This window comes from Balaenoptera acutorostrata, chromosome 15, assembly GCF_949987535.1.
Source record: "Balaenoptera acutorostrata chromosome 15, mBalAcu1.1, whole genome shotgun sequence".
Lineage (NCBI taxonomy): Eukaryota > Metazoa > Chordata > Mammalia > Artiodactyla > Balaenopteridae > Balaenoptera > Balaenoptera acutorostrata.
Window position 1 is genome coordinate 84,641,306 of NC_080078.1, and position 9,563 is coordinate 84,650,868.

General features: G+C 53.0%; 1 protein-coding gene across 1 annotated transcript; it reads left to right on the forward strand.

The window, feature by feature from the left end:
* Window positions 1-2,102: 2,102 nt before the first annotated feature.
* PCK1 (phosphoenolpyruvate carboxykinase 1) lies at window positions 2,103-7,738 on the forward strand. Its single transcript, XM_028167289.2, has 10 exons — window positions 2,103-2,225; window positions 2,401-2,664; window positions 3,174-3,355; window positions 3,868-4,071; window positions 4,198-4,385; window positions 4,600-4,762; window positions 5,380-5,604; window positions 5,702-5,833; window positions 6,220-6,315; window positions 6,698-7,738. Exons 2-10 carry the CDS (start codon window positions 2,441-2,443, stop codon window positions 7,150-7,152), a joined length of 1,869 nt encoding a protein of 622 aa, XP_028023090.2. The 5' UTR covers window positions 2,103-2,225; window positions 2,401-2,440; the 3' UTR covers window positions 7,153-7,738.
* The last annotated feature ends 1,825 nt before the right edge of the window (window positions 7,739-9,563 follow it).

Here is a 9,563-nt window from a genome sequence, read left to right on the forward strand (position 1 = left end):
CGGGGATTAATCATTGTCTTGTGACATTTCTGTGACATTTCTTAATCGTAGTTTCAGGGGTCAGGATCCTCTGATTTATGACTCTCTGGCCAGGTGGTCCATGGCTCGGGGGTCTGTGAGCTCACACTGCCCTGGAGAAACAACCTGCGTTCGTAAGTTAGTGATGAAATCTAGAGCAGCAACTTCAGTGCGTTAGTGATGTTATGACATCAATGTTCTGAGTCATCTAATGCTGGTGGATTAGTGTTCAGTTAGCATAGCATGGAGTTCAGAGGTGACGAGAAAGGGATTGAGGTCAGAGAGCAAGGGAACAGTTTTGGATAGTGATTAACCATAAACTCAGTAAGGGGACTCGATTCTGGGGGGACCTGGTTTAACTATTACAGTTTTTACTGGCAAAATGGGAATCTCTACCCACTCGGGGAGATCAGCCACACTGGTGTAAACGTGTGTTCTGTGTATGTACGGTTGTGCCTTTGAATGGCTAATTTCACTGATGTCAGATGCTAAGGAAGTATCCCCAGCGACGGAGCATTACATTGTGGTTGAAATTAGACAGGACACTCACTTCTGTGTGGCTGATGGCATTATTAAGAATGAATTCCAGTGACCGTCTAGGCAAATGACTTTAAACAGACACTTCTCCTGTTGTACTTATACTGAAAGATTCAGCTGGCTGAATTAAAAAGCTAAATAAATGAAACCTAGCGATGGGCTGATAGTTTCGGTGGAAGTTGGTGACACGTGCACACCCAACATGGCAGTGGAAGCAAAGCCCCGTAGGATGGTCCTCCAAGTACTCCTGGTCTGAGATTGTCGTTCCCGATGCCTTGTGATTGTCACAGCGCCTTGCAGACACAGTCACAGAGCCATCTCAGTTCACACTCCACGGGGGAGGCGGGCAACTCCCCACTGCCCTCCTCCAGGGAGGGGGCGCCCACTGAGCCGTGGCTGCGGGGACTCGGGCCTTGGCCCCGTTCTCCCGACTTCTCACCTAGTGTTCTCGACACGCCGGCCAGCAGCTCCATAGCTCATTAAATTCGACTGACGTTCTGACGGCTTGCAAAGCAAATTCTTTGCAGCTGTTATAAAGGTCTCATTGCTCAAGTGTAATCTAGCAAAACCAGCCCCCTCCCCTCCCCGGACGCTAAGATTTGCAAGGGCAACAAAAAGTGTATAGTCGACTCCAGAAATAACTGCATCCAGCCTGGAACTCCTTGGACAATACATGGAAGGTTCCAGAAAGGGCAAAGGTTCCTCCCAAGGGGCAGTCCAGTGTGCCGCTCCGGAGCCCAGTGGCTCCTGTTCCAACCCTCCCTCTGCCACCCACCAGCCCCGGATTGGGGAGTAGCCGCTGGGCCCCCTGTGCCTCAGTGTCCTTGTCTGTAACCAGACTGTTCGTGGGCTCCACCTCAGATGGTGGCAAGGAGTTAAGTCGATACAAAGCACTTACACCAATGCTCTGCATTTATTCATTCAGCGCCTACCGTGTGCCAGGAACTGTGCATACAAAAAGGGAACAAAATAGGCAGAAATCCCTGCCCTCATGGAGTTTCTTTCTATTTGGAGTGAGGGCAGGGGGCGCACCATGGACACTCTGTAAGGTTAATCGCCCCTAATTAGTTGAGACAATTACCAATAGCCGCGCACCGTCCCATTGCATTTGGGGGTGTTCTTCCCGTTGGCCTTTGACTGTGGGGTGATACCTCACCACTGTCTCTTTCTACCAACCAGCAGCGGTCCGTACACAAGACGTACTGCCAAAACCCCCGAGGTCCCCCCGAGCCGGTGCTCTGTCCCACCTGCCTGTCAGTGGGAGGTACTGTTTTGCATCAGCAGGGGACTGGGTCAGAGTTTCGTCAATCAGAAGTTGTGTAAGGGTTTGCTATGGCTGGGCCAGGGGCCGGAGGCCTCCAGCACTCATTAACGACTATCTGTTCAATGATTATCTCCCTGGGGTTTATTGTGGTAAGCCGGTCCAAAGCATAACTGACCGTGGCCGTGGCCGTGGCCGTGATCCAAAGACCAGCCCCTGACGTCAGAGGTGAGCCTCCCTGGGTGTGGCCGAGGGGCTGGACCTCTGTCCTTCACGGAATTTAAAGCCAGGAAGTTCTGCCCCCAAACACCAGACAGGGCCTTCCCACTGGGAACTCACGCTTACCCGCGGGAAGAGCCTTGAAAGAGACCTTTGGGTCCCTGATCCAGATCCTCCAAAGAGAAGAAAGGTAGGTGGAGCTGTTCGTTTACGTCTCTCACAAACTGCAGTGCTAACAGGAACTGGCTTTCTTCTTTCCTCCCAGCCCCGACTGTCTGGCGAGGGGCAACCCGGACAAGGCGCGTGGAGTTGGAGGGCATCCGTGGTGGTTTTTGTTCAGGAAGCCTGTGCTTTTTCTATTGCAGGAAACTTGGCGCCCGTGCCCCTCAGCCCAGCCCCGCAGAGATGCCTCCTCAGCTCTCAGACGGCCTCAACTACTCAGCCAAAGTCGTCCAGGGCACCCTGGACAGCCTGCCCCAGGCCGTGAGAGAGTTCGTGGAGAGCAACGCCAAGCTGTGCCGGCCCGACCAGATCCACATCTGCGACGGCTCCGAGGATGAGAACCGGCAGCTGCTGGGCCACATGGAGGAGGAGGGCGTGATCAAGAGGCTGCGGAAGTACGACAGCTGGTGAGCACAGCCTCGGGGCCCGGCGTTGGCGCCCCCCGCGCCGCCCGGGGTGCAGGTGGGAGGAGGTGGGCGAGGGCCTCGGGCAGGGCCGGGACGGGGCTGTGTGGTTTGCAGACTCTTGAAAAGCTTAGGAAAAGAGCCAGAACCACAGAAACTTAATTTTATGACGTTCGCAGAGCAGCCCAAGTCGTCAATGAGGGGACGCGTGCGAATGCTGTCTGCAAACTAGGTCCCCGATCCAAAGGAAGGTCGGACAGTCCCTGTCCTAACAGACTAGCTCCTGGTCTAGTGTGTGTCTCCCTGACAGTGTCCCCGGCGGCATGGCTGTGTCCACACTGACGGAGCCTCGTTAGCGCGCCAGGCACCGGCCAGGTGTGGGAAGAACGTGATGATGAAGAACTGGTCCCTTCCTGAACGGCGCGGGGCTGAGGGCGTCCAGGGCGCAGATGCCGTGCAGAACAGCAGCCCTTCCTCTCCAATCCTAACCTGTGTAATTTTGCTTTTTGCAGCTGGTTGGCTCTCACTGACCCCAGGGATGTGGCCAGAATTGAAAGCAAGACGGTCATCATTACTCAAGAGCAAAGAGATACGGTGCCCATCCCCAAAACCGGCCTCAGCCAACTGGGTCGCTGGATGTCCGAGGAGGATTTTGAGAAAGCGTTCAATGCCCGATTTCCAGGGTGCATGAAAGGTGAGTGAAACGTTTATTTGAGCAAAATATCAGCAAACCTTTTATTATTGCGTCTGTCCTAATGTTACTTGTCATAGAAACTCCCATGGCCTCAGAGAGCCTTACATTCCACATGTGAAATTGGCCGTGTGTTGAAAATGTACATCTCAGTTCTGGTTTTATAGACTGTCTTATACGACCAGGAAAATGATTTCTACACATGTGTATTTAAGATAGCTTGGTGGAACCCACCTGCACATTTATGAAAGCTCTTTAATTTTGGTGGAACCCAACTGCACATTTATGAAAACTCTTTGATTTTGGTGGAACCCAACTGCACATTTATGAAAACTCTTTGATTTTGGTGTTCTGGCCACTTTTCAGTGGACTCTGCTAGATCGGGGCCACTGGTGGCAAGCAAGGCGTGATGTTGTCAGAGGGGGATCTTGAGAAGGGTCCACCGAGGAAAACAGCGGTGGTTGTTTGTGAGCCCGGGGTCATTTCTCACCACTTCCCACCCACCGGCCCCGCAGGTCGCACCATGTACGTCATCCCATTCAGCATGGGGCCCCTGGGCTCGCCTCTGTCCAGGATCGGCATTGAGCTGACAGACTCGCCCTACGTGGTGACCAGCATGCGCATCATGACGCGGATGGGCACGCCCGTCCTGGAGGCGCTGGGGGACGGGGAGTTCGTCAAGTGCCTCCATTCCGTGGGGTGCCCTTTGCCTTTAAAAAGTAAGCATGTTGTTTCAAAATCAAAAGCTAGAATTGAAAAAAAAAAAAGAAAAAGCAAAAAATAAGCTTCGGCTTAAACCCAGGCGGGGACGGTGCACACTGATGTGGGCGTGTCCTCCCGTGCAGAGCCTTTGGTTAACAACTGGGCCTGCAACCCGGAGATGACACTCATCGCCCACCTGCCCGACCGCAGAGAAATCATCTCCTTCGGGAGCGGGTACGGCGGGAACTCGCTCCTTGGGAAGAAGTGCTTTGCTCTCAGGATGGCCAGCCGGCTGGCCAAGGAGGAGGGGTGGCTGGCAGAGCACATGCTGGTAAGATGCAGGAAATTCTAAATGCGCGCCGTAGAGGGTCGGGCAGAGGAGGGGAAGTGGTGAACCCCTACCGCGTTAGAGTTCCGACAATGCTCCGAGGACGGGTCTAGAAATTCCATCAGTAATGATGATGGAGACACCCTCCTAGACTAAAGCGTGGACCTCTGGGGCAGAAAGGAACGAAGTGCTTAAGGAGAAATCTTGCCTCCAACAGATTCTGGGCATAACCAACCCCAAGGGCCAGAAGAAGTACTTCGCGGCTGCCTTTCCCAGCGCCTGCGGGAAGACCAACCTGGCCATGATGAACCCCACCCTCCCAGGGTGGAAAGTAGAGTGTGTGGGCGATGACATCGCCTGGATGAAATTTGACCGACAAGGTGACTCTTGTAGGCCCAAGTGTTGATGATAATAATTGAACCTAAGTGAAGTTTTGGCTTTCAGAACGTACCAAATTCTCTTAAGTCCACAGTGTTTGGATTTTTAATTCAGTTATTTCAGTTCTCGCAAAAGCTCAGACATACGTATTCCATCAGCATTCTTTAATCTCATATCAAATCTGGATTGAAATGGGACCCTATACTGCTGTTTGTTTGTATAATAAATTGATTAACATAGCCTGGTGGGGGACTTCCCTGGCGGTCCAATGGTTGAGACTTCACCTTCCAGTGCGAGGGGTACAGGTTCGATCCCTGGTCGGAGAGCTAAGATCCCATATGCCTTGGGGCCAAAAACCCAAAATATAAAACGGAAGCAATATTGTAACAAATTCAATAAAGACTAAAAAAAAAAAATAGCTTGGTGGGAAACTGGTGAGGAAGAAAGAGTCAGAGTTGACTGATAATGCTGGGATGAGAAAAGAGAAATAGATTCTAGGGAGGAGGATAAAAATAAAAGACTTGAGAATTTGGTACAGAAATTAGCCTGGCAAGATATAAGAATATATGTTATGCTTTGCTTGGTATTTACTTCTACTACCTGGTTTAAAACTTTCCAGGTAACTTGCGGGCCATCAACCCAGAGAACGGGTTTTTTGGTGTCGCTCCTGGAACCTCTGTGAAGACAAACCCCAATGCCATCAAGACCATCCAGAAGAATACCATCTTCACCAATGTGGCCGAGACCAGCGATGGGGGCGTTTACTGGGAAGGCATTGACCAGCCGCTGGCCTCGGGCATCAAGCTCATTTCCTGGAAGGGCCAGGAGTGGGACCCCAAGGATGGTAAGCACGCCCCCCACCCCGGGAGGCCCGGGGCCCCAGCCCATGGGCGTGTGTGTCGGGCCAGACGCTCAGGGCCTCTCCTCTCTTGCTGCTGCAGAGGAGCCTTGCGCCCACCCCAACTCGCGGTTCTGCACCCCTGCCAGCCAGTGCCCCATCATTGACCCTGACTGGGAGTCTCCGGACGGCGTGCCCATCGAGGCCATCATCTTCGGAGGGCGCCGACCTGTTGGTGAGGCTCCTCTGCGTTCGGGCTGGACACCGGAGGACGTGGCCCACTCTCCCCTTTGCCGTGACCTTGTCGGAGGGTGTCAGGGATGCAGAGCTTCCTTTCCAAAACGGCAGGGTAATGAGCAAGCTCCAGCGTAGAACGTACTCTCTGGCCACCTAGAACTTCTGGATCCTTGGTCCTGTGATGCCGCCCCCAGATTGACTTTGGCTGCGTGGCCTCCTGCTGTAACTTGACGTGGCGGCATCTGCCCTTAGCTCTGGGGATGCAGGATTAGCTCAGTTAGAAAGACAACACGCAGCTGCGTCTTTCCATTTGTGAGACGGCATCGCCGGCCGAGGGGTCTGGGTGTCAAGGCCTGTAAAGAACGTTTCTTTCTCCTGCTAAAGGCGTCCCTCTGGTCTATGAGGCTCTCAGCTGGCAGCATGGCGTGTTTGTGGGTGCGGCCATGAGATCGGAGGCCACGGCAGCGGCAGAACACAAGGGTGAGTCTGGCCAGCATCTGGAGCCGCCGAGGAGGGAGATGGATGGCTCTGTCTCTGTGGCTCTCTGTCTCTGTGTCTCTGTGTCTCTGTCTCTGTCTCTCTATGCCTCTTTGCCTCTGTGTCTCTCTCTCTGTGTGCCTCTCTGTCTCTGCATGTCTCTGTCTTTGTCTCTCTCTGGCTCTGTTTCTCTATCTCTGTCTCTGTCTCTCTGTCTGTCTCTGTCTCTGTGTTCCCTCTCCATCTCTTTGTCTCTCTGCCTCTGTCTCCCTGTGTCTCTCTCTGTGTAGAGAGGTAGAGAAAGCCAAGTGGCCGTGTCAACAGTAAATGTGCTGACAGCATCCCTCTGAGGCATCATTTACCAACAGAGCCCCCCTGTTAACAGGCAAAGTCATCATGCACGACCCCTTCGCCATGCGGCCCTTCTTCGGCTACAACTTCGGCCAGTACCTGGCGCACTGGCTCAGCATGGCCCAGCGCCCCGAGGCCAAGCTGCCCAAGATCTTCCACGTCAACTGGTTCCGCAAGGACAAGGCCGGCAGGTTCCTCTGGCCGGGCTTCGGCGAGAACTCCAGGGTGCTGGAGTGGATGTTCACCCGCGTTGGCGGGGAAGGGGGCGCCAAGCTCACGCCCATCGGCTACATCCCCGACGAGGACGCCCTGGACCTTCGGGGCCTGGGGGACGTCAACGTGAAGGAGCTCTTCCACATCTCCAAGGAGTTCTGGGAGGAGGAGGTAGAAGACATCCAGAAGTACCTGGAGGAACAGGTGAACGCCGACCTCCCCCACGAGATCGAGAGCGAGGTCCTGGCCCTGAAGCAAAGAATCAGCCAGATGTAATCACACCCCAGACCTCACCTGGTCCTCCGCCTCCAATCCATACAGAGCAAGCGAGCGAGAGAGAGAGGGACGGGGCTTCCTGAGTTCTCACTGCCTGCAGCACCGCAATGACCGCACCCAGGGGCCGATCGAAAGACACCTCTTAATTTTTCTGATAAGACCACGGCAGAGTAAGGCTAGTCACTAATGAGGCTGTGGAGGGAAATCTCAGCAGGCTCCAAAGTTCACTATGCAATGCACGTTTGTTCAACTTAGGGACACTCAGGCTCAGAGTCTTTTTTGTTCTTTCTCTTTAGCTGTATCAGTTAGCCGGAATGCACAGAAGATACTTGAGCTGTATATATGTGTGTGTGTGTGTGTGTGTGTGTGTCTGTGTACTGTTGTCGAAAGCACATTTAATAACTCTGGACAAATCTTGGGCAAGATTACCTACTAGTTGTTGCTAGAAAGCGATGTTGCTTTGTTATTAATATGTGTGTTTAAATTATTTTTATATACCGTGGTTTCTTACCTCTACATAATTTCAACGTTTTCCCTTAACACTTCTTGGAAAAAAAAATCACAAAATAAACTTTTATAGAAAAGATGGATTTGTTTGCTTTGTTTTTCTTATTAGAACCACCAAAAACAGGGAACTCTGATGAAGCCCTTTGTGACGGAATCCCCTGCGAAGAACGCAGGACGGGCAGGACCCCCCTGACGGAGGGGTTAGGTGGGGTTGGAGGGGGCAGGACAGAGCCAGGTGGGGAGGTGTGAGCAGAGAGAATGTCACCCAGAGGTGACACTGCACCACACTTTTGATTTTCTGAGTTAACCACTGGTTAGCGCCTAGAAGCCACTAGTTAGTGCCCTTGAACAATTCCACAAACATTTAAATGGTGGATCTTGTGTAACTGGAACAGGAGCATTTAAAATGTGCTTTTTGACAAAACTTTGGGTCTGGGGGCTCGGCTTTCCACAAGAATTATATCGTGGCTAACTTCACAGGTTTTTGTCAAGAAATACTTTTTCTGAGCAAATGCTTTTCTCCACTGTCATCCATAGGGGGAAGAGAGTAGAGGGAAAAATGTCCTTCAGAAGAAACAGCAAAGGGGGTCTCCAGGCACTGATGGAGCGCCTTCTGTATACAGAGTGTCGTGCCTTTGGTGGGCTCACAGTGGGCTGCCTCAAGCCCTCCCCTGGTCCCTCTGCCCCCGATGTTTGTTTATTGGGTCCTCCGGGCAATCCGAACGAACCACACAATGGACGGGGCCCGCGGATACACAGGGCCTTCTCTGGTTTCCGTTCTCCTTTCTGGGCCGGCTCTCCCGCTCAGCACACCCCAGGCGTGCGTGTTCTCAGGGGGGTCAGGACGCCTTGGCTTGGCTCGCTGCCACAACTCACAGACTCGCTGGTTCCCCAAAAGTCCTCTGTGCCTTGCAGGCACCATGTGGAAGGTCAAGCTGAGATCCCCCCTATTTTATAGGTGGGGAAACCGAGGTCAGACGGGTCCGTCGGGGCTGGGACACAGCAGCCAGAGTTTCCTTCTCCTTTAAGGCGTTGAGAGCTGACGGGGCTCTGCCCACAAAGTGTCAGGTTCTGATAGCAAAACCACTGATGGGGAAAAACCATTTAACTCAATTAAACGCTATCTGCTGTATTAATTTAAATCAGTGGCTTTCAGACTTGTTTTTCCTTTTCGCTGCAGAACTCTCGCTTGACATGTACTCTGACTCAGAAACCCAGCAGCTAAGGGAGACACAACAGGAGGCTGGGCAGGTGTCGGGACCCAGGCCCCCTGGCTCCCTTTTTTCCACCCCCTGAGGCAGTTCCTTGGACCCCTGAGAGGCACTTCCAGGATATAGCGTGGGCACCATTTTTAAAATGCATGCCCCTGGCCCTGGCTTCCTGTTCTAGGCGCTTGGTAGGCTTCATCCCTTTTCAAGCAAAGCCAGCCACCTCAGAATTCCCTGTGCACTGCATCACCCACCCAGCCAGCAGACTCTTATATGACCATGTTGCCACCTGGCCCAGGAAGCCTGGAGGACAGCCTGGAGGAGGTGCCTTAAACAGAATAAGAGTTTTCAGGGAACCAAAAGGACTCAGCACTCGCCATTGGCGCCTAAGTCAGTTTCCGAAAACCGTGCCCACTGTGTTCCACCTCCAAGTCCTAGTTTCTGTGCTGGGCCCTGTGGCCACAATAATCAGGAAACTATGACCTTGATGGCTGACATTATAGTGTTGTGCCTGAGCCCGAGCAAGGCAGGAAGGCAGGTAAGGCCAAGGCCGTTTGCAGGTGGTCAGGCTGAGGCCCTGAGAGTGGCCCATTGGTCAGGGTGGGATGGGGGTGAGAATGAAAACTCAGCCTCCCAGTTCCTGGTCAGCCCTCCTCCCAGTACACATGAGTTCAAATCAACACAGGCACTGACGTT